Source organism: Columba livia, chromosome 4, assembly GCF_036013475.1.
Source record: "Columba livia isolate bColLiv1 breed racing homer chromosome 4, bColLiv1.pat.W.v2, whole genome shotgun sequence".
In the NCBI taxonomy this organism is placed as follows: domain Eukaryota; kingdom Metazoa; phylum Chordata; class Aves; order Columbiformes; family Columbidae; genus Columba; species Columba livia.
Window position 1 is genome coordinate 6,727,030 of NC_088605.1, and position 25,109 is coordinate 6,752,138.

General features: G+C 41.5%; 1 protein-coding gene across 9 annotated transcripts; it reads left to right on the forward strand.

Moving 5' to 3' along the window:
• The first annotated feature begins 230 nt into the window (after window positions 1–230).
• Window positions 231–24,475, forward strand: ST3GAL5 (ST3 beta-galactoside alpha-2,3-sialyltransferase 5). 9 transcript variants are annotated; one of them, XM_065060280.1, is made up of 7 exons: window positions 231–377; window positions 12,963–13,074; window positions 14,808–14,922; window positions 16,767–17,110; window positions 18,489–18,675; window positions 20,437–20,595; window positions 21,855–24,475. In XM_065060280.1, exons 1-7 carry the CDS (start codon window positions 341–343, stop codon window positions 22,116–22,118), a joined length of 1,218 nt encoding a protein of 405 aa, XP_064916352.1. In that variant the 5' UTR covers window positions 231–340; the 3' UTR covers window positions 22,119–24,475. The 9 variants fall into 9 exon arrangements, with proteins under 9 accessions (XP_064916352.1, XP_064916353.1, XP_064916355.1 ...); XM_065060281.1 differs by having other exon boundaries at window positions 14,808–14,916; XM_065060283.1 differs by having other exon boundaries at window positions 249–377; window positions 12,963–13,084.
• Window positions 24,476–25,109: the final 634 nt, after the last annotated feature.

Consider the following 25,109-nt stretch of genomic DNA (forward strand, 5'->3'; position numbering starts at 1 on the left):
ACCTCATCTGGGTGTTCCTGCTCTGGCAGTGGGATTGGACCGGATGATGTTTTGAGGTCCCTTCCAACCTCTGACATTCTGTGATTCTGTGTTTATTTCGGGAAACACCACAAAACGCTGCGGACCGGATGGGTCGCAGCACTTCAGCAGGCGCTCGGCCTCCCTCAGGCCGCCGCGCCCACCCTGGCGCAGGCCCCGCTCCCCCCACCCCGCTGCGGAGCCGCGCTCGGCCCCCATTGGCTGCGCCCCGTCACGTGTGGCTCCGCCCCCACCCCCCTCGCTCCCTCCGTCAGCCCCGTGGAGCCGTTACCTGCGGCGGGGCCGCGCCGCCCCCGGCCCCATGCGGAGGCGAAGCGCTCGGCCCGAGCCCCGAACAGGTTGGCGGCGGCGGGCCGGGGGAGACCCACCAGAGACCCGCCCGCGGGGTGGGGTAATTCGAGGAGGGGGAGCGGGTGGTTATTCCAGCGGTGGGGAGGGCGGTTTGGAGGCGCGGGTGCTGAGCGGGGGCTGGTGCTGAGGGGGCGCTGGTGCTGAGGGGGCCTCGCCCTCAGAAGCGCTGCTGAAAAGATGCAGCTGAGGCGTGAAGGCGCCGCCGTTCAGGGGTATTTTCTGAGGGGGCGGTGGGTCCTGGGGCTATCTCCGTGCCGCTCCCTCAGAGGGCCGGGGGCGGCCGGAGGCCTCCGGGGTCACTCGGAAGGCGATGTCTACCCCACCGCGGGGCTGAGCGGTTCGGACGTGGCCACCGGTGCCCCGGGGAAGCGGAGGAGCCGGCGGGCCAGGGGGCTCTGCGGGAGGGAGTTCGGGAGCAGATGGGCGATGGGAGTCAGATCTGTGCCGGGCCTCCCCCGAGAGGGAGAGGAATGTCGTTGGGGCTGTCTGGAGTTGTTATTCTGAAATAAAATTTCTAGGCTTCTGCTTGTCTGCAGGTTGTGATAGCCTTTTAAAGCCTTTTTTTTTTTTTTTCCTGCTTGGGAGTGATGAATGCAAGATAGATAGGACTTGTGCTGTTGCTGCCAAAAGATTTTTGTTTTCTTCAGCGCTACTTAGGAAAAAGAGTTTTGTGCTGAGCTTTTTTTTGTTTTGTTTTTCTTCCCAGTAGATAAAATCAAAATATAAAGCTGATGGAGGAAAGATGTTTATTTTGCAGCTGTCTTTAGTTGTGGAAATTAATGGGAAGTGCTTATAAAACTACTGTAGGTAAACAGCTTTCCTGAGGTAAATGGCTGGTTTTGCGTCATTCTGAGAAAAAGGGTAAATAAACATATATATTTCTTACTTTCTTAAGGAAAACTTGTTTAGATAAATGTTCTCAATGTGTCTAAAGTGGATAAATGTTTCTAGATGCAGCTTGTGACAGGACAGTACAGATGCGGTTCAGAAGTGGTGTGCAGCTGTCCAGCGGACTGTGTTATTCTATCTGTTTTACTGCAGCAAGGTTACTATCTCCTGCCTAGATCATGCAGCAGGAAACCTTGAGCTGTCTCCCAAGCCCTCTGCTAACCCGATAAGAGGCAACCAACACAGGGAGTTTCATTGAAAGGTCAAAATACAGCTGAGAGTTAGTGCACAGGAGCTTTTTGGTGTGTTGGCTGCTTCAGGGGCTGATGAGAAACGGACTTGTCCTGTCTCTGGTTTCCTGGAACTTCTGCGGATTTCGCATTCTCCCTTTGTTTGATTAAATTGACCAAATGATTGATGGGCAGTTAGAGGCAGGATGTAGGAAGACAAAGTGCAATAGCAGAAGCTTCCTTTCACTGAGGAAAATGAGCTAAGAATGTTTAATTTTGTTAGCTTTGCATATGTCTGTTTATGTGATAGATGCAGAACGTACCAAGATTGCTGCAGAGTTGAGGTGTTTGGAGAGTGGGTTATTTTGTTTAGGTATGAGATCCTGGGAAACTTAAGTAGGTCTTGAGTTTTTATAAAGGCTATGTTACCCAACAAGACCCAGCCAATGCTTCAGACTTGCCATGGAGTGATTTTCAGATTGCAAGGAAGTCTGAATGAAACTCAAACACAACAGCTCAAAGCTTCTGCAGTGGGTGCATCCAATGCTTCAAAACAACACAACGGTAATTTGGACATAGGACATCTGGATCATAGGGGAGTCTCCCCTGTTGCAGGCAACTCTTGTAACATCATTCATAAATTACTAACGACTTTCCATGAAACTTGTGTTGGCTGTTATTTTTCCATTACTCCTATGGTAAGGAGTAATTCCTTTGCTGCTCAGGAATCTTTTGCATGTAGCCCATATTTATTGATGACTGCTTTTTCCATCTGTGTGTCCTTTTGTTTGAATTGTTTGCTTTCGGCTTTCATATTTACGTATTTGGTGTATCTAAGGAGAAACTCTCAACCTGTTTTGTGAAGACAAGCTGAGCTCTGTTCTCCTTGGGAGATGCTCTTCCTTCACCTGACCCACTAGGTCTCTCTGCAACCTGTTTGGTCCTGAAGTCTTGATTTCAGAAGTTAAGCACTAAAATTAGTTTCAACAACATCCTCCACTATATTTTAATTTATTTTTAAACCTTTTCTTCATGGGAGGCTTTTGGCATCCCCTCTTTTGATTCCTTAGGCTCAAGTGTGATTTTTACCGTGGTCTCTTGTTGTGTTAGATGATCCTGTGATAAAAATTCTGCTGTACTGTTAACATTGTTCCATAATTACCAGTTGTTCGGTGCTATTCTGCTGCATAATTCAGATGTAATATGAAACCTCTTGGCTGTGTAAGTCTTCTGGCATGTTTCCTTAGCCCAGTAAAGATTAATGCTATGCCTCATCTTTTCTGACCATTTCTTTTAGGGAAGATTTATTCCTCAAACTTCTCGTGTAAGGGGAAAGACCTAATTCATTTTGACGTCCTTGCAGGGGCTCAGAAATATCTTCCACTTTGTGCTAGATGAACTCACCCAGCTCATGGTGGGTGATGTGCTGATACGCTGTGCTCTCTTCCTCCTGTCCTGGCGGTGGCTCTTCCTCAAACTAGTGGAGCACCACTTCCAAATGTGCGGGGTCTGTGAGTTTGGGGAGGAGGATGCGCTGCAGAAAGGAGTGCACGAGATGTGTGCCGGAGGGGTTTCTGAGGAGCAGCTGCCTGCTGTTATGCTGCAATTTGTTCTTCTTGCGTGCTTGCTCGTGCAGATTCTGTGAGGAGTGCCTGACCTCAGGTTCTGAACACCTCAAGCAGACAGGCCACTGTTTCTGACACAAATAACTTAAAAGGGAAGACTGGGATTTGCATTTTTTATAAAAAAAAAAAGGTGGAGGGGGACAAAGGGAACCTCAAAAGCTTCCTCTGCAAGAAATAAACCTATCTTTTTAATACCATGCTGTTCAAAAGAGCAATGCGTTAACTCACATGGTCCTTCCTGCCTGGCTGGAGCACTGATTTTCTGTGACTCATTTGGGAGTCAGAAAAATCCCAACTTCATGTACTGTTTTCATAGAATTATAGAATCACTTCAGTTGGAAGAGACCCTCAGGATCATAGAATCCAACCCTAACCTAACCTGACTCTAGCACTAAACCATGTCCCTAAGAGCCTCGTCTAAATGCCTTTTAAACACCTCCAGGGATGGTGACTCAACCACTTACCTGGGCAGCCTATTCCAATGCCTGACAACTCTTTCCATGAATAATTTTTCCCTAATATCTAATCTAAACCTCCCCTGGCACAACTTGAGGCCATTTCCTCTTGTCCTATCACTTGTTACTTGGGAGAAGAGACCAACCCCCTCCATGCTACAGCCTCCTTTCAGGTAGTTGTAGACAGCGATAAGGTCTCCTCTCCTCAGCCTCCTTTTCTCCAGGCTGAACAGCCCCAGTTCCCTCAGCCGCTCCCCATCAGACCTGTGCTCCAGACCCCTCACCAGCTTCATTGCCTGTCTCTGTACTCTCTCTAGTACCTCAGTGTCTTATCATGAGGGGTGCAAAACTGACCCCAGGATTCAAGGTGGGGCTCACCGGTTCTGAGTACAGTGGCACAATCGCTTCCCTAGTCCTGCTGGCCACACTATTCCTGATAAAAGCTAGGATGCTGTTGGCCTTTTTGACCACCTGGGCACATGGTGGCTCATGTTCATCCACCTGTTGATCAGCACCCCAGATCCCTCTTTGCCAGGCAGCTGCCTGAGGTTGTTGTGACTCAAGTACAGGACTTGGCATTCGGCCTTGTTAAACCGCATACAGTTGACCTCAGTGTTGGTGCTTGTTGATATTTCTTGTGTTTATGCATGATGGGTTTTTGCTCTTTTTCACTTTAGAGCTGTTCCTTACTAAAAGAGGTTTCACAGGAAAGCTTAGAAAAGCTTGGAAAGCTTGACTAGAGAAAGGGGTGGCAAGGTAGAAGTGGAATCAAGAGAGGGATCCCTGTACATTCAGAACCCTTCTAAGAGTTCTTTGCCTATAATATTATTTTAGCAGGCACTATTAATATCCAAAAAGCTTCTTGTAAATGCTGCTGAAAGGAAGTGATGATGTTACACTCTGAATATCTCTAATTAAGTTGATAGTTGGACCAGATTTGAGCTGGAACCATTTTTTTTATGTTCTGTCTGGCTGACTCGAGGTTAAGAGCAAGTTGTAACTTAGCCATGTGTATCCTTCCTACAGGAAAGAACAGGGCAAATAGACACAATAATGTAAGTTAATTAATGATTTCATGAGTTGGTGGTTGATCTTGCAAAGAGCATGTAGGAATGAGCCATTAAAAAATTAGAAGAAAGTACAAGTAGAGCATCATAAGGCAAAAAAATGGAAAATGCTGATGTCTCTAAGGTACGACTGCTTCTTGCTGGTATTCTTGGCTACAGGCAAAATAATTTCCACCTGCTGTCCTGTTGGTACCTTTGGGAGTGTCTGTCAACTGTTCTGAAAATCATTTTTTCCTTGTTTCACTTTTTGCCAATTGCATCCACATGTGTGGGATTCACTGTTCTGTTCTCATTTTCTGAGGAGATGGATCTTGACCAAGTTGTAGCTTGTACAGAAAACGTTTGGTTTTTACTTTTTATTGTCTGATTAGAAAAGCCTTACTAGTCAAAGTTCATTTTGTAAGACACATTAGGTGCTAATGCAATCAGTGTCCTGTTGTAGCTGCTTATAATCCTATTATAGGCTAAACTTGTTTCTGTGATCATCTTTCTATTGACTATTAAATAAACGGTAACAATGGGCTCTACTGTTAATTAGAACAGGCATGTCTGCTTTTTTGATCTAACAGTAATAGGTGCTAAGCAGTTAATATTAAAAAGTTTGTCAAATACCTACATATATTTAAATACCAACTTTACTGTGGGGTTTAGATAGTTGCAACAGAAGAAATAACTGACAGAAGTCTCTAATTTTTAGCTTCAGTTCCAGTTATTCCTCCATTGAGAAGCTGTTAGTCTAATCTGCAACAGCTCCTAGGCTGCTGTCTTGCCATGTCTTGTGACTAGTTCTGCTAGGAAGTGGTAGGATGATGATCAAAGGATTATTTGAAGATAAATACCCAAAAGTTAATATATTGCTGCACATTTCCCTGATAAGTCTGCCTCAGATCTTCAGTAGCTCTGGAATTTTTCCTCATGCTTGTGGTTTTGGGGGATTTTTGTCATGTGCCATTGAACATGAGTCTAAAAGAAGGTATTTCAGTGCTAATTGTGTTATAGAAAGAGATCTCCATATTGAAAACTGTTCCTTTGGGATAACTTGTCTGTTCTTCTTTCCCTGCTTTTTCCTAAGTATTTTGTCACTATGGGCAAATAGGCCCACTCAGATGAAAGGCTTTTTAGTTTCATTGTGTAGGTTTGAAATCCAAATTTTAACATCCGGGCAATTTTTCTAGTGACTTTCCTAGTCTGTAAAACCTGTGTTTAAAATTTGGCTTAAAAATTTGGCTTCCTGTCTGCGGAAGTCACTGGAAATTGAGGCAGTCCTTCACTGTGGTGCAGTTTCTTGAGTGCCTCTTGCTAGAGGAGCTCATATGTTATGTTTTTTTTAATAATAAATCTGTTAAGTTATGAGAGTAGGTTTTCAAGTTGTTTTTCTTTAAGAAATATTCCATGTTTTGGGTTGATAAAAATACCTCTGCTGTACTGCAGTTATAAGGATGCTTGCAACTGCAGAATCCTCCATGTATAGTGGATTGCACAGCTTACTATCCTTAACTTCAGCTTTTTTATTCTTTGTATTATAATGAATATTATATTATTGTATTATAATGAATATTATTGGGATGGATCTTGATCCACTGTTGGTTTTTTAAAAAAATAGTGATTTTTTTTAAACAAGGTAGATTATTTGCAAAACTTATTTAGTTGTGATTTATTGTTTCCAATGAAGCGATGATGAAGTTTGAAAGCGTAGGAAGGTATTGTGGGTTGATAAGGAGATTTGGGAGGGACAGTCCTGGAGGGGTACACCCTGGGTGACTTGGGGACCACCCGTGCCAGGGCAGGTAAGCTGGTGAGCACAGAGGGGCAGAGGAAACCCAGTGAGAAAAACACAGGATCTGCAGACACAAACTATTGTGCACATGACCCCAAACTCCTGCACCGCCTGTGGCTTCCCCAGAGGAGCTGGGACGGGTTCCGTGGAACCTCTGTCAAAAATAAGGGCACTTGAGACGAGGAAGGGAGGAGGAGGGGAAGTGTTTGGCTTAAGCTTAGCTTAGAAACTTCTGTTTCAAAAAAAACCCACCACCACCACCACCAAAAAAAATCAGAAAAACTGCCACCCAATTAACCATTATTTTTTTAACATTTTTTTTTTTTTTACACTAACGTTTTTTTTTTTTACACCTCAGCTCTTATGTTTGCTCTCTACGGGTTTCAGACTGTAGAAGCAAGCAAAATTAGCCCTAACTATAAATTTTACCAAACTATTTTTCATGTTGTTACATAAATTGAATAATATTCTATTCAAATATTCTATCAGTCTTGAAAACCTTAATGGAAATTAATATCTAGTTGGTCAATAATGAGCATAGATTAAAATGTGTAATTTCATGGGCACGACTCTCACAGGTAATCACAGACATTAGTGTTGTAGTTATCACTTAATTTTTGTCATCTGTTTTTCCCAAGTTTGTCCCAGGAAACAAATCTGTAATTGGTTTAAGATTTCTTAAATACACTCTTTTTACTCCTTGCATAAAGTTTTGCGGTATGTCTGTGAGTTTTTCTGTTGTTTTAAAAAGCCTTGGAACAGGAAGTTCATGCAGAATTCATCACCGATATTAAAAATGTGCACAACATCTCAATGAAGAGTATCTTGCTGGAGTTTGTTCCATGCAAAAAAATCTTCTGTGCCTTTTAACTTTGTCTCTGTTTTTGAAGCACAAATGTTGCTCAAAATCAAGTGGTTTTTGTTATATCATTTACCATTTCTAAAAATACGTTTCCTAAGTAATTTGATTTAAAGGAGAGGACATTAAATGAGCAAGTGTTTCTGGATATTTTTGCATTAGTATTGCCTTCTGTTTCACTGCCTGCTTGAGCCCTATTGCATTTGATTAGTAATTCCGTTATACAGGTGTGACTTTCATGTTTCGGTTGCTGTGGATTTTACACTGCAAGCTTCTTGATCTTGTTACGTGAACTACAAAGGCTGCATTGTGCAGCAAGACTGTGAAATGAGCTGCCTGGCGGATGACTTGTAAATCTGGCTGTTCCTGCTGCTTCTGATGGTACTGTGAGAGGGGCAGTTAATTTGTATTTTCAGTTCCTTGGAGCTTCAGGTGTACACTGAGGTCATGTGCGAGATGCTCTACAACTGTAGAACAGAAGGTGCTAGAATAGTTTGGGTTGAAGGGACCTTCAAAGCTCATCCAGTCCAACCCCTGCCATGAGCAGGGACATCTTCACCAGCTCAGGTTGCTCAGAGCCCCGTCCAGCCTGGCCTGGGGTGTCTCCAGGGATGGTTCATCCACCACCTCTCTGGGCAACCTGGGACAGTGTTTCACCACCCTCAGTGTCAAAAATTTCTTCCTCTTGTCCTGCTGGGCTCTAAGCAGTGCTCTGCCTAGGGTGGCTTTCCCATGGACCTGTCTAAGAGCCTGTCGAGTTGCAGGTGACAGATAACAGCCCCACGTGCAGCTGCTCCTGCAGATCTGAGACAGAACTTTCTGCATGAAGAGTTACCGACTGACAGTAACTGTTCCTGCCAGTATTTCCTCTGTGGCTCTGGTCCTTGCCTGTGCAGTTAATTTGGACCAGTACCTGCCTACGTAAAATGCTGAGCTCAGTTGTGGAGGCTGTTAACTGGACCCTTGGTGTGTGGGGAGGCTGGATTGTGCTTGAATTGGTAGAGTGATGGAGGTAAGTGGAAACATCCCCTGCGTGGGATATTACGGTTCTGGGGTGTTAGAGGCTGGTGAGGGCTGTAGATGTGTGTGTCAGTCTGCACTTGTACGCAGGCTGGTCTGGTCGTGTTTCCATGCCTGGTGACACTGTTGGCACTCAAAACAATGGGGGTTTTGTTCTTGTCTTTGAGTAAATTCAGGTGCGGTACATAAGCAGACATGATTTTTGAGGACGTGGCACTGGTCATGTACAACGTGACACATGCTGCTTTTTAGTTTTTTTGCATTCTCACATAAAAAGACATCCTGAAGACTTAAATTAATTGCTTCTGAAATACTCCAAGTGTGGAAATTTTGTCTACTTAAGAATAACAATGAGACGTAAGTAAATTATGGTGAATAGAAGAGCAGCACAAAAAGCTTTGGAGCATATTCCTACTGATGGACTGCTCCAGCAGCAGCTTTACACAAATCACTTAAGTTCAGTAGATGAAAAGCAAATTTAAATCCCTTGAGTCTGCACTAATTACACCATGATAAGTAGCTATGGAAATGTCAGTGCAAAATGTGATTGTAATACAGCATTACTACTGAGGCATCTTTTGTAGGCAAATAGAGACGTTTGCACTTATGGCTCCCAAAACAACTGTAGTGCTGCCCCTTTCTGAAAGGGTGTAGTGGTGTTTGGCAGTGGTGTTTGCATGCAAACAACAGAATTTGGATGCTGTAGGCACAGCCTGTCTTTGGTCCTTGGTTTCTTAACTGCTGTGGTTCTCTCTGTAAACTCGCAGGTTTGTTCTGAAGCTCAGGAAGACTGTGGGACAGATGGGCTCTTAGATGCTTGTTAGCACCAACCTTGCCCTTTTGAGCACTCTTAAACCATTCCAGCCAGTGGAAGGTGCTTATTGACACAGATAAGAGTGCAGGATCAAACCCTGAGTCATTAGAAACAAATGCTGTGCTGGATGGATGTATTTTGACTTGGTCTGTCTGTCTGCCTATTTATATATATAGACTTGGTCTAGCAAGGAATCATCTGAAGTAAACAACTGTCAAAAGTCAACCTGAAGGTTGCAAATGAAATGAAAACTGACATTATTTCTGTTATAAAGAAAACAAAATTAACAAAACCATTGAGCGTACTAAATCATAAGAGCTGGACTCAGGATGTGCTGAGGTGATTAATTAAATCTGTGGTGTTTCCTTTTTCCTGTTTGCACATCCAGGATGAGTTAGACAACTGTTTGGGGCTGCCTGGGATTTATTTTGCTCACAGTCAGGGAAGGCTTTCAGGTAGCACTGCGTTTTTGCAGTCTCGAATTCCTCATTTATCTCCTGTGTTCATCAGTCTCCACCTCTGTTCCTACTCTCTTTCAGTTCTCTTGCAGCTTCCCCTTTGTTTCAAAAAGCTTCAGGAAAAGTGCATCTGTTGTAGGATCTCTGCATACAGTTCTGTAGTAGGAAATTCTCACCCTTGGAACTGATTAAAAGAGTGCTGTTCACAGAGCAGAACTCTTGACATTTCATGCAGTGGAGGAGATTTGCTGTGTTGTTCCATGCTGCAGGATGATTCCAGAAGTACGTTAGTGCCATTCGGCAATAAACAATTTTCTATACCTTGAGCAGTCTTTCACAAGCATTTCTGTCAAATTACTACAGAACCCAGGTCCTAGCACAGGAAAGACTAATTTGCAAAGAACTAAAAATCTGCTTTGAACAAAGCAGAGGCAGTGAGACTTTAACCATATCCTTGTAATTCTGGCTGTAAAACATTATGGATTTGATTCAAACTGCTGGAAAATATGTGCTTAATCTGGAGTGTATTCACTCATAAATTTTACCAGTACAATGGCCAGTCTTCCTGTTGTCACTTGGGACATTGTTGCAATGATTTTGTGGTGGCACAATCCTCTGGTACCTGGTCTGACCAGTGCTTTTGTGCAGAATCCATTCTAAGTTCCTATAGAGCGTGATCAAGTTGCCTGTTTTTGTTGTTTACCCAAGAGAGAATTATTACCTGCATTGTTCTGTAGTGAAAATGGTTGAAGCTTGTTTCCTGCTTTTTGTTTGTCTTTTTCTTATTTGAAAAAGTTCAATTTTATACTTCTCCCCAGCTGTGTATGGGGAGATTTGTGGAACTGACAGATGTAATTATTGCTTTCACGTATGTCATAGCTTAGGCAAATGCAGTGTTCAGCGGTCACATCCATGCTATAAGCCATCCATGTCCGTGAGCAAACCCCTTCCCTTTTGCCAAACCATGCTGTGTCCCTTGTTTGTGCTGGCCTGAGCCGGTCTCCTCTGCGGTGATCTTGCCATTGGTACTCTCTGTGGTACGTGCAGTAATCCTGGAGTTTCCACCTGGTCTGCAGACCTTGTTCTCACTCTCCTCTGCAGCATCCTCTAATTGCCGCTTGTTGCATGTGCCACTTGTCATCATGTGTAATGATGAGAGGTGCTTGGTTGTCTTGTCTGTGTAGTATGGCAGGAGTGTCCTACCTGGAATGTAAGGTGATTGTCTAAGCCCTGCTGGATTGGCACTGGACATGTCAAGGTGGAGCAGTTCACCTTGGTTATCCATAACTGGCACTAGGGTATGGTCCTTGTAACACATTTTGCTGATGCACGTTAGGTGTTTACCCATGTGGACTTGACTGATTTGCTGCAAATCTTGGCTGAGAGCAAAATGGACTTGAAGTGCAGATGACTGGGGTGGTGGTGTCAACACCCAGTTTTGCTCTTCAGTGCTGTTTTTATTCAGCGGTATAGATGCAGCCAGTGAAGGTGAGATGCTGCTCTGAGGAAATCGTGAGCTTGTAAGACTTGATACGTTCCCTGTGACCTGCTGTCTTGTGTTCTGACAGCTTGTGTGGAAGACTGGAGCTGGATTTGGTTTCCAGCTTAACTTCTAGCATTCTGGGGGACCTTGTAGTGTCACCCCTTGGGTCTTGGCTTACCCTGTTCCAAGACAAATGTAGTGGTACCGACTCTGGTTTGTACAGTGCTTCCAGATTCACTAAAAGGTTTTTAGAGTATTGCTTCTTTGTGACAAAGGCTTAGAAATAGGTGTGACAGCTCAGAGTGTGCCATTAATAAACACAACTAGGTGGGTAATTTGAGGTTATTAATATCATAACCAAGTTATGCACGTTTGAGTTAAGTGGTGAAGTTTTCTGCTAGCAAAAACCATTAGGCTTTTTTTTAATAATTATTTTTTGCCTTGCTCTGTTTTGTGCTTATGGCCACTTGCAGCATCACTTAACTGTTGTTTGCACCTCAGAACTTGAGATGGCTGATGTTGACTTTGAGTCATCTTCTGAATTAGATAGCCCTGAAATTTCAGTGGGCTTCCATCTTACCAGCTCCTTCATCCTCGTATTGAAGAACATGGATTGTTTGTCCAAACAAGCAGTGTTTTGAAGTGGCAATAGAGGCTAGTTCAAATGGGTCATATTGCCATATAAAATAAAAAGAAGTTGAGCAGAAAAGAGAATGTGGAAGATTGTCCCTAGATAAAAGCCTTCCCTTAGTTCTGCTTTTTTTCTTTTTTAAAGTTCTTGAGATGGAGATCTTGGCAGTAGAACAGAAGAGTGTGAATGTCTTTGCAGTGGAGAGCAGAGAGCGAGATCAAAGGGAACAAGTAGGGTGGAGGACCGGGCTGTGTCTTTGCACGGTAGGCTGCTCAAAGGGAGTAAAGGGAGTGCTGCTCCTGGAGGTCACTAGGGCGGGAAATACCCGTGGCCACATCCCTTCTCCTTTCAGAGCAAACCTGGTAGGCTTTGCATGGCCTTTCTGTGTTTGGTCACATCATTGGTTAACTGCAGCAGCCTGGGAGAAGTTGATGTGCCCACCTTCATTTTTCTTTCCAAAATCAGAATTTAAACATGGTGATAGAAACTTGTGGGAGCTTACAAACGGTAAGTGGAGAGACAGCTTCTTGTTAGCTGATAAAGTGACTTGCCCATCTGTGAGGGAGCACTCTGAGCTCCTTCTGGGTTGACAGTGTTGGTTGAAGGGACCTGCTGCTGTGCACAGAAACTGCCCTTGTGCTTACAGCCTCCTGCTGTGTACCAGGCCAAACTTCCTGCCCTTCTTCCTAGGTACTTGCTGTTGAAGTTGCTGACAATGTTGTTGGGGCTTCTGAAAAGGTCTGCACTAGATTCAGACTGATGATGAGACAGGTTTGCTTAGCTTCAGGGAAACCAGGGAGTTGACTCAAGATGTGGACTCCAGTTCTGAGGGTGGGATCAAAGTAGTGTCATATTTGGACACTTGGATTCAGGGATCCTGAATACACTGAGCATACTGTGTAGATTTTATTTCGAGTCTGATAATTGCTTAAACAAAATGGTGTTTGAAGATCAAACATTAGCGTTTGACAGTAACTGATGTAGTTGCAGTTATTAGACTTCATGCTGATGAAGAATACAAAAACCTATACCTGGCAATATGTATGTACTTTTAGAATCACGTCCTGGCAGTGCATCTGAAATGAGTATGATCTTGATCACAAGGAGGTCAGGAGTGCTTCAGTATTTCTGACACAAACACCAAGAATCACCGTCTTCTTTGGGAAAGAGTAAATTAACAGTCATTGGATGTTCTGTGAACTTTTTTCCATTCAGAAAAGGTTATGATGATTTCTTTTTTCTTTTTTTTTTTTTTTTTTTTACAGCAATGCTCAGTGACAGTAACTCTGTGAAGCCGAAAAGTGATTGCTCACCTCCTGTGCAATGGTGTAAGGTGGTTGCGTGTGAAGATGAGAAGACGAAGCTGGTTTTTAAAAGGTACTCGCAAGTAAGTGTCATTATGGCAGTTGCTGTCCCTGAGCCTGGGCAGTTACAAAAAGGATGCAAAAATAAAGGGCTGAGATTGCCACAGGAACTGAAGGGAGGGTTAGACAGTGCCCTGGGGCACCTAAAACATGTTGAGGAGGCTCTCTAAGCCTCCAAGCCTGTTTCTCCAAGCCAGTGTAAGATCCCAGTACTACACTCACAAGTATTTCCAGTCTTTTTTTTTAATCCAGATAAGTAACAATGTTGAGGCTTTTTGTCTGATAATTGAAGAAATTGAAGAGCAGGGGGTGTTTAGTGGGTATTTTGGGGAGGTGTCCCCTCATAGTTAATTTGTTTATGAAGACTCCTGGAATGCCCCATCACAAAATCTTCTTTACTCCATTGCTTGCAGGTTAACATCAAATTGGAATTAATGTGTGTTTGCTCATGTACGTCCAGAGCCATATTTTAAACCAAAACATCTCACTACTGTGATGTTTCTTTGCCATATGAATCTTAGGTCTTAAAGCTTAAAAAAGCACAAGGCCAAACTCTTATATCCACTGGTGTTTTGAGCACCTGAGTGGTGCAGCCCAGATGATTCTAGAGATACTTGATAAACCTCTATAGAGGAAAACCAGCCTCATTCATCCCCTGTGAATCCTGTTTCTGCCACACAGCTGATGTCCAGGGGCTGAAGCCCAACATGCTAATGAATGTTTTTAGACCCTCCATCAATGCAGAATATAATTTAGTTAAATCAGATCTAAGAACTGTGCTGCTTTTCCAGTGGCTGCCTTATTTGCAGCACGTACTGCAAATTAAGTGCCATGGTTGCATCTATTAGCACATATGGTACAAACTTAAAAAGAAGTAATCTTGGAAACCTGTGTTAACTTCATCTGAAAGAATTTCAAGAAACACTGAATGCTTAGTAGGTTGTCTGTTTTTTCAAACATTTAAACAAATGTCCAGTCTTTAGGAAGCCATAGGAAATTAAAATCAATAATAAAGCTTGAACAGCATACTTGAGCAACAACCACAATTCTAACCAAATAATGGTGTAATTTTTGCAAAACAGTTTACACATTAAATGAGCCATGTGAATACTTGAAGATCAACTGTGAGATTCCTTAGGAATGACAAATGGGTGGATCAAAAATATGGATAATCTGTATTACTCAGTTTTAAAGGTGTTTCTTTTTTTCTTTTGTTTGTTTGGGGAATGTAATAATTAAATTAGCCTTCTCAAGATAAACCAGATAACCTAAATTCTTCATTCTAGACTGCCAGTGAGGTGAAAGTTTTGCATATGAGTGATGGTCATTGGCCCAAAATCTTGCAATTTGAAGTTCTCTTTGCCTGAAAAAGACATATTTCAAAATAACATTGCCCTTTAAAGTAGGAAAACAAAAGTCACTTTTGATTTCTTTGTGTGTGGAGAGCGTTTGACCCATCAGAGATACATTTAACCTATATGATGCAGGCATAAAACTGCATAAATCAGTGTCAATATGCGACATTTTCCTTATCAAAGCATCTATAAATGCTTGTACTTCCCTACGGATAGCTCTGAAGAATTATGAAAGACAGTGAACAAAGCAATAGGTATTCACCTGATGTTCTTCAACTGCCTACAGTTTGTTTAAAAAATACTCATTTAACAATTGATGGATTGCTGGAAAAAAATAATGATTGATTTATTTTTTGCTCTCCTACCCCTACACCCTCCTGTTTGGTTTTAGACTTCTTGCACTGTGTGTGGTTGGAGGGTGCTTCCTTTATATCCTCAAGTTACATTTTGGCCCTGAAGAATGTGACAGAACAAAAATGCCGTATGTGGACCTCGATCGTGTAAGGGTTGGTATTTTTTAGCTTTTTTAATTGGCTTTAAAGTTTCCAGTTGACAATATAAGAGTTACAGGGGTCTATAGCAAAGAACTAGATGCTGAAAATATCCTGTGGGAAGAAAATACATTTTGCTTCATTTCATGCCATAGAACTTCTGGTTTTTGTTCTTGTGGAGTGACAACAGACGCACAGAGAGAAACTGCTGTAAGATGCAAATAAAGCTGTCTCTGCATTCTCGTTGACATTTCTCTGCCTTTGCTGCTTCACCTGTTTGCTCCACACTCACCTTGGCTTAGAGTTGTTATATTTCTGTCTCTGAATGTCTCAATGCTAAGACACAATTTAGAGCAGAAGCCCTCATTTAACATAGTCTTATCTTAGCATCACTGCATGTCCATCCTCCCCCACCTTCTTCAGTGCATGTTTTTCCCCTTCTGAGGCTCCTTGCCTCCCCTTCTTATCTGACTGCTTTCTTCTCTCAATAACGTATCCTTGCTTCTGAACACGACCACCTTAAGCTGAGCAAACCTAAAGACTGCATGGGCTCTGTTTATTTCTGTCTCATGATTCATCTTGTTTGTGTTAGATGCAGGATGAGGAAATAGCATTGTTCTCTATCTAGTTAGGTAGTAGCTGATTGCATGTTGTTTGGGGCAACTGTCAAGTGATTGCCATTAATTAATTAATTAAGCACTGACTCTTGCTCACAAAGTACAGCCTGAAGTTGCTCAGTTGTGTTTTGCCCAGAAAGAAGTGTGGTGGTTATGACCACATTTGCAGAGGCTGTTACAGTGGTGGCAGAGGCAGTTATGTAGAACAATCTTGTTTAAAAAAAATATATATATATAAAATAAAGGCAACACAACTTCCCTCCTTAGGCACCCAGATACACACTTCTGTTAACAGTACAGAAGGGGAACTGACCACTAGATTTCAGTCTTGATTATGTGACCCTGTGCTTCCTCATGGTTTCTTTTAGTACAGTGGGGGAAAGATGAGCAGAGTTGTATCAGGGAAAAGAACATGCAAAACGATTTTATTTTAACTGATAAAAATAATACCTTTACTATTTCTTTTCTTTGTTACTTCAGTACCTGCCTCCCACTACAGATTTCTAAAAGACATACATGCATAATTTAGTGGTGTGTTTGTGTTTGGTTTGTTTGTTTTTTTGAAACACATCAATTTGTAGTTTTATCTGACTTCTTAATCTTTTCATGCAATATGAAACTTTTATTTTGGTGACTTGTCTTTGAAAGAAGACCTGAAACACAACCGCTTTGCATTCCTTTCGAAGTCGTGTTTTAGTCATTAGCAGTACTGCTTTAGCAATACTTCTGGAACAAGTTGCTTCATTTTGGTTAGTAAGCAAGTCCAGCCTGCCATTTCACAGAATTTTTACCCAGTGGACGTGTCTCTGGTAAAATCCTCACGCAGGCAGAACTTGGGTCATGCATTTGAGCAGGGGAGTAGAATTGCACTTGCTGGTTTGCTGCTGAATTAGGTGGATAGAAGTATGTTTTTTATAACTGTTGTTTTAAGTAACAGTCCGAATGCTCTCAAATGGCTCATTGGCACTTATCTCTTTTAGTAGCTTATTCTTTAGAAAAGCTCCTATCCAGATTTCAGTGGTTGGATGGGGAGATATTCCTTTTCAGGTTTTCACCCTGCATTAGTTAGTGTCTGTGTTTGAGTGAATGCTTTAAATATCTTGTATTTCCATGTGGCAGCTTTTTTTATAAACTGCTGTGTTTGCTAAACTGCCGGTGGTCAGCGGGTGGGTTGCATTAAGAGGGCTTTGTATGTTCCTGAAGCTGGTTTTCCTGGCTGAAATCATATATGTTTTGTTTTAGAGAGCACAACAGTACGCCAGCGCTGCATTGCAGGAACAGTGCCGGCCTTCTTATGTGAAGAAAGAGATGGGGAAGTTATTTGCGGAGAAATACAGCATGGACATATCTCCCTTTGTAACAAAAAATATAAATGAAGATGAAGCTTTATTTAAATATGGGCCTCCTTTTGGATTTTACAAGTACTTCGATAAGCTTAAAAATCTCCTTGAACTCTTACCTGAACATGATTTACCAGAAGATTTGAAGTCAAAACACTGTAAGCGTTGTGTTGTTGTTGGCAGTGGTGGAATTCTTCATGGATCAGAGCTGGGTCACTTGTTGAATCAGTTTGATATTGTCATAAGGTACGTATTTCCATTACTAATTCCAACTACTACAATTATGAGCTGCCTTTGTTTTTTAAGGGGAAAGTAAAGTATCGCCAACATTTATGCAACTTATAAGACTATTTCTGAAAGGGCTTCTGGGAAGTTTGCCCGTGACTTTGGAATTTGAAGTTTTAGAAGCAAAATAAATTGTCTTTTTCACAAGACAGGAATTCAGTGTAGTTGTTTGTGGGCTTCAGATTTGAAAAAATATGGGCAGAAATGAGCGAGAAGCCAGTGAAATCATAGCCAAGTAGACAATCCTGGTTTTATCCATTCGTATATTTAAGCTTTCAGAGGTAGGCTTTAGGACTCAAGTATGTCTTTTTCCTCTTGGTTAGTTGGGATGCTTATTTGAAGACTTTTTTTTATAACAGCTATGTCAAACACAATAGAAATTAATTGGTGTTTCAGCATAGAGTTGGTTTACACACTGTATAGCTTGCTTATCTTTCCTTATCATTACAAGCTTGGTGTGAGCCCTCAGTGACTACTCATGTTTTCTGTCTGAATTAAATGAATACACACTCTGTATTCGTGCCTTCTAAACATTACTGAGTGAACTCTTCTTTGTATTTTGAGTCATGTAAAGTCACAAATACTAATACAAGCATTTTTCCCAAGTTGCTTTGTAAACTAAGACTTGCTCCTCTTAAAAAGGGATGACTTGATGCAGTGAGTTGATACATCTTATACAAAGGTAAAGAAACCTGGTAGCGTGTAGAGGGGCAGAGAACTTCTCTGGAGTTAGGATGGCAATGTAAAGGTCAATTTTGTGTTGATATAGAAAAGTTTGCAGGACTTAAGCTGTTCTGCAGAACTTGATGGAGCTGGATGATGCTGCTCTTGTCAGCAGTGTGGTAGAACCTGAAATTTTTGATGATCTGGGAGGATATAAACCCATGGGATTATATTACATTGCATCGAAGGGATAATTTGAATGCCTTTCTGTGTGTAATACTTGTGTGTGTATAGATATATTTATATATAAAAAGATAATGCAGGAAACGTCCTGTGTGTCTTCTCTCCCTTTTAATTCTCTCTGGGTTGGCACAAAGGGCTGAATGTGAAATTCCGCAGCGCTGTTATAACTTTTCTATTCAAGCTTTTCTTTTTGAAGCTTTGAACTTGTGCCAGTTAATCCAGAAATAGAATTGGCTTCCTCTCAAAGATAAGGGATGGATGAGCCTGTGAGGCAAGGAACATGGAGATACTGAGAACATGCTCTGTTAAAAATCTGTGAGCCAGATACAAGTACTTTGCTTAGTGTCTGATGTTTTAATGAGATTGTAACCTGTGCTTATTAAATGCACTTTCTCTCCCTTTTGTGTGTTTTTGTTTGTTTGTTTGTTTGTAGGTTAAATGATGCACCAGTTCAGGGATACACAGATCACGTTGGTAACAAAACTACTATACGGATGACTTACCCGGAGGGAGCCCCCCTTTCTGAACACGAGTATCCTCCTGCTAGCTTGTTTGTGGCTGTTTTGTTTAAAAGTGTTGACTTCAATTGGCTTCAAGCAATGGTAAAAAATGAAACCTTGGTATGTACTGTGGCAGTGTTACCTACCTGTGATTTTTTTGTTTGTTTTTCCTTTTCTAATGCTTAAGAAGCTGGCTCATCTGTTGCTTCTGCTTCTATTATGCAACCTTGTGGTTTTTTTAGCTATGTCTCGTGGTTATAATTGGTACCAGCATTCATGTTGAGGCCTCATGCTGATAGATATTTTCTGCAGATATTAGTGGTTTGCACCGAGCTACATGACATATCAAGTGCTGACTAAAGTGGAATTCATTTTACATTAGGTTTAAGTGACTCGTTCAAGTCTGCAGAGCCTGAAATAGAGATGAGATTTCTTGATACCAGCCCTTTTTTTTTTTTTTTTCTTGCTTTGCATGGCTTAGGAGCTGAACTGCTCATTCCCACCTCCTTCCTTGCTCTGGTGTTTTTGCTGGTGCAGAGACACAGTTCTGGGAACTGATCTGTGACTGGGTGTAGTGGAGAGTCCACTTAAGGGCCATGAAGGTGCTTGAAGGATGAAAGCATCTCTCCTATGAGGAAAGGCTGAGAGGGTTGGGACTGTTTAGCCTAGAGAAGAGAAGGCTCAAGGGGAAATTTTATTGATGTACATAAATACCTGAGGAGAAGGTGCAAAGAGGACAGAGCCAGGCTCTTTTCTGTCATACTGGGTGATGGGACCAGCGGCAATGGGCACAAATTGATGCACAGGAGGGTCCCTCTGAATGTGAGGAAACACTTTTTGACTGTGAGTCCTGGCACAGGTTGCCCAGAGAGGTTATAGAGTCTCCATCCTTGGAGTTATTCAAAAGCCACCTGGACATGGACCTGGGCAACCAGCCCTAGGTGCCTCTGCTTGAGCAGGGGGTTTGGACCAGATGACCTCCAGAGATCCCTTCCAGTCCCACTCTGTGATTCTGTGAACTGAGAACATACTTCTCCTTTCAAATACGAGGCTGTTGGTTGGATCAGCTCTCTGTGCAGGCATTAGTACTTTAGTAAACTCATTCAGATCACAGGTTGGGAAGGTGGTACAGTGACAACCTAGATTTGATCAGTTTAAGATGCTGTAGAGTTGTATGTCAGCGTAGCAATAAGCCTTTTTAAAAATGCAGGTCTATGTTGCAGCTGTATAAATTTCATAATTTGCTTAGTGGCTTAGTGTTATGCATTATTATGGAAAGATTTGTAAAATGAGCCTGATTTAGTGTTGTTTTCCTGTTAGTATGCTTCTAAGTGACTGCAAGTGGCATGAAATGAGAATCTAGTTTGCTGAGTCCTGTGCAAATCCTCTTCTGAAATGTTACATGTATCACTGGGTGGATGCTGTCGAGCAGCTGCTGTTCACTTCAAAGCCCAGGCAAAATTGTTTTAAATCCAATGCTTGATTCAGAATGCCTGGTTAACGTTTGTGGAAAACTGCAGTTCCATTTTTGTGCTTTTTTAGCTACTGCTGCCTGCTCAGTTGTGCTGGGGAAGGTCCAAAGAACCTGGAGGCGCTGGTGGTTATGTTGACTAATTAAACACAAAGTGCAGTCAAATACTCAGAATAAATAACTTTTTCTGCAATTCCCTTCTCTCTGCAATTCCAAATACTCTGAAGATGTTTTCCTTTTCTAGGTCAGTCACTTGAACTGTACGCTGGAATTCCTAAACTGCCTTAGCTGTGATCTGTTTCCTGAGTTTCTCAGAATCAGTGATGTATTATAGGACTTGTGTACTGTCTGCCATACACTTTGCAGTCTCAGAGTTTGCCCTCACTGAACTATTTATTTCCTTCTTTTAGCCTCTGTGGATGCGACTCTTCTTTTGGAAGGAGGTTGCTGAGAAAATTCCTTTTACGTCAAAGCAGTTTCGGATTCTGAATCCAGTCATCATCAAAGAGACGGCTTTGGACATTTTACAGTTCCCTGAACCTCGATCAAAATTCTGGGGTTGGGATAAGGTAAGAGGTTTCCTTTTAGGAGGAGATGATAAAATACAAAGTAAAATAAGAAACAAAAAAAATTGTGGCTCTTCCTTCAGTATAGTTTCTGTGTGCAGTTTCAGAGCTGGTCTCAAGTAATAGTGAAATTAACACTTTCTTAGAAGACTCCTGTATTTTCTTGTGCAAAATCAAAGTAGGATTTCAGCTCACCTTTTCAGATGAGGTGTTATGTCTGTGCATGCTGATATGAAATGGCCCGTCTGCCAAAGCATTTGAATGCAGTGAGACATAAATTCATTCCAGTGCAGTGTGTTCACTCACACATCATTGTGACTGGTGTTAACATACATCAAATGTGTGTTTTGAATATTTAAGTGTGTTAAGAGCAGCTCTGTTAAGTCAAACCAGTAGTCAGCTGTAGACAGATGTGTCTCCAGCTGCAGGGAAAGCAGAATATGGAAACTGGGCCAGTGTAAAGCAACCTGCCAGCTGGTGAAATTGCAAGCGTGCTCAAAGCAACTGGATGGGTATATCCCCCCTCTACATCCTTCACCAGCAATAGTATGGAGTGCTGAGTGGCTCAATTTGATGATACGCTGCGTTTTTGTTATTTTAATTATTTGCTTGAGAAATTGGATGTCACTAGTTCTCTTGAACTATGAAAAACACTGAATAACCATCATCTTTTCACCTTTTGCATGAAAGTATTTAATGATAGTGTTATTGCACAAATGTTTGAAGGAGCTTCTCACATTCATTTATAAAAATAATGTAACATACCCAGCTGTGTATTGTGATATACTGGCTTTCTTCACATGTTCTTCAGTGAAAAGTCATATTCTGAAGAATGCTGTCAGAGAGCCTGTTGCTCCAGACTGAAGTAAAAATACATCAAGAAATGTCAAGTTTAACTGCATATCAGGATTTATTTGAGTGTTTGGAGTGAGGGTTCGCTTGTGGTTTAACTACATAGTAATCGGGCATCTTGCCTTCACAGAAAAAAATAAATCTAGTGTTGACAGCCAAAAGTCTTGTTAGAGGCAACTGCTCAAGTTGAATGAGTATTTGGCCCTGAAGTTTTTAGTTTTACTTGATCATTTAGTTGATTTTTAGTTTTAGTTGGAATTAAGTTTTAATTGCTGGCTTATTTAATTGATTTCAGTTTTAAGTGAGGAGAGGGAATAGATAAAGCCATTATGTTTTGTAAAGTGTTTCTAAAAACTAGCAAAGGAGAATATATTTGAATTCAGCAGGCTTATTTTTTCCCCCCTTTTCAGAATGTACCTACAATTGGGGTCACAGCAGTTGTCCTGGCCACACATTTGTGTGATGAAGTGAGCTTAGCAGGGTTTGGCTATGACCTGGATCAGCCCAGCACACCTTTGCACTACTACAACAACCTCTGCATGGCCGCCATGAACAGACAAACCATGCACAACGTGACCAGCGAAACAAAATTCCTGCAAAAACTCATCAAAGAAAAAGTTGTCAAAGACCTGACGGGCGGGATACATTGTGAATTCTGCAGCACAGACAGCTAGTGACTGAAATGCGCTCTGGTTTGGATTTGTTCCATTTGCAGAGGTTCAGCTGGAGCGACGTTTTCACTGTCTTCAGTAGTTCTTTAAAGTGTGTCTAGAACGGACGTGGAATCTCTGCTGCCATTTTTATCGTCAAGTTCAGTTCGTTGGACTTTTAAATTGATTTTGGTGTCAGATTTTACTTTGCACATTTTTGTGGATACCTGTGTAAATAGAACTTGGAGTTGAAAGAGATCAATTTAAAATATTTAATGTTTTTTGTTGTCTGAAGAAAAGCAGAGTTTTTGTTTTCAGGTGTATATTGTACGCACAATGCTGGCCTGAGTTGTCTAACAAGATATACAAGTTATTTTTCACTGAACTACTGATTTTGTCGATCCATTTCTTGGTGTATAACTCCTTTTCATGCGTGCCATGAAAGAAAGGTGAATGCTTCTCAAGTCTTTCATTTCTTACAACTTGAGCGTTCCATTTCCCCCTCAAATATTTATATTCTTCTGGTTTTGTGGTAATATTTTTTGGGAGGTGGAGGAGAAATGTGGGAGTGGAGGTGAAGAAAAAGGAACTGTTGTGACAACAACTAAGTAGTAAGTACTTTGATATTCACAATTGATATTAAAATCATTGATGCGTTAATATATTGGGTTAGAATCCTGCTTTATGAGGCATGTTTGCACTGAGGGCACATTACGAGAGGATTTAGCCAGTAGAAGGCTGTCACCTGAATCAAATCTTTTGTCACGTCTGTTCCTTGAGACCCAGATAAATGTTTCTAACTAGTTGATTTGCAGCAGAGTTCAGTGACCCCAGTTAAAGAAGTGGCATTAACTCCAAATCTGCCCCCTCCCCATTTTGTTTCATTTTTTTTGAGTGACGTGGCAATTTCTGGTTCTATAAAACACTGGTTTGTATAAATCTTCCATTTAGCAATAACAGAATCTATGACTAAGCTAAAATTTCCATTGGTTTACTTTATGATCCTTATGTAATGAATTACAGATATTGTAACCTTAATAGTTTACAATGATAACCCCTATGAGCTCTAGTGTTGGCTTTTTAATTGAAGGGAGAGGTGGAGTTTAAGTCAGCAATGGGGTGAGTGTGTGTAAGTTAAGAAGAAAATCACTTTGAGCAAGTAATATGATCTAGTAGCATGCAAGGTTAACGCTGAAAGCAGCATGCTGTATAAATATATGTTCTTGTGACTGGAAATCAGTGCATTGCAAAGAAACTGGACTGTGCAGATCTATAAGGTTTGGGTGTTCATTTTGGTACAAGTAGAGTAGTAGCTATGACTGTGTTTGCCCTGAGTAGTGTTGTTACTCAGTCTACAGTATGTGAAAAATGCTTTATTTGGGAATGAAAGCTTGTTGAGCAAATTGATCAAAGGTTGGCCTAGAAATATGTTCATAGTCTTGGAACTCTCCACATGGCGAACGTTCCCACCTTTTTTTAATGGGTGAAGATATGAATATGGCTATAGTTTTAAATTGTAAAACTACTGATATGGGAAAGCAAGATTAGGGTGGTCGGGGTTTTTATTTTTGGGTGGTTTTTCCATGAAGAAAGACTTAATGCTAGAACGCAGAAGCAGCAGACTGATTCTGGCCGTAATACTAAAAGGCAATAAAATGACATCAGATCATAAAGCTGAACTCTGAAGAAAGGTGGGGGGGCCTCATCCTTCCTAAGACACGTGGACCTACACGGCCTTGAAAGCCAGTTGTGGATGGTGAGTGGATTTGAAAATCACATTTTTGTCTCTGGCACTGTTTGTGTTTACAGCAATAATGTTAATCTGACTTTCCATGAAACACATTGATTTTTGTACTAGCAATAAATTTCTAGTCTACGTTTTTCTTGTAAGTATAATAATGATATTGTTTAATTTAAAAATATTTCATGTGCGAAGAGTTTTATATGGATAGTCTTTTAGTTAATATATTAAAACGTGCTAATTATTTTCTCCTGGTATTAAAACTGGAAGCAAAGTACCTTAATTTCATTTGGTATTAGTGAAATTCTGGAAGATTTTGGAACGTGTGTAGTGGGAGAACATCCTGGATACACTGGGAATACGTGTTTCTAAGCACTTGGTCCCTTACTGATTTCCTTTACTCAGTAACTTAAAAATATTATAAATTAATGTAAATGCTGATGACTTTCTGAGGTGTTGTATTTACTGTCAAATGCTCAAATTATGTTGATTATTAGATTGTTTTCCCACCAGTTTCATAGCTTGTGATAAAACCTTGTTCTCCAGGGTAGCACACACTGCACAGACTTGACCATCTGTGAAATGGCAGCAAAGTTCCGGTGGCAAAAAGCAATAAACTGATGAAACCACTTTCTACGTATGTGTTTGTCTCCGAGTTTGCAATTTGTTCTGCTGCCTCTATTAAGGATTTCACATGTTTTACTGATCCAGTTGAAAGTCTTGATGCCATCCCAGGCCCTCAAGGAGAGGGGAGTTTGTGGCTGGTGATAACTCTTTCTCCTTTCATTTATGCCTTTTTTAATACCTGTCAGTGGATTTACACCTCCGTGGTGCCTGGAAGAGAGAATCCGTCTTAACACCGACCAGATTGTAAGTGTCTGGGGTTTTGTAGCGAACGTGGATGAGAATATTTCAGACGGGGTTATATCACTGGCCTTGAATTCAAGGATGTGTCCCCTTCGGTGCTGGGGACAGACCGCAGCTTCTGCTCTGTGCTGCAGTCCTGCCGGAGGTGACATAAGAACAAAAGCCGCGTGTCTGTGCTGCTGCGCCCAGATCTTACGCTTTGCAAAAACTGGCTTTAGTGGTCTTTGTTTAAAAAGTCAACAAAGGATTTGGGAGCTGTGATAAAGCCGTTGTGTTGCACATCAGAATTTCTCTCTTTGTAGGAGCTGTGACACTTATCTGTGTGTCTGCGCTATTCTGATTTCCAAATTTTTTTGTGGTTCCTGTGCAGGGAAATAGCATCAGCTTTGTCCTCCCTTGAGTTTAGA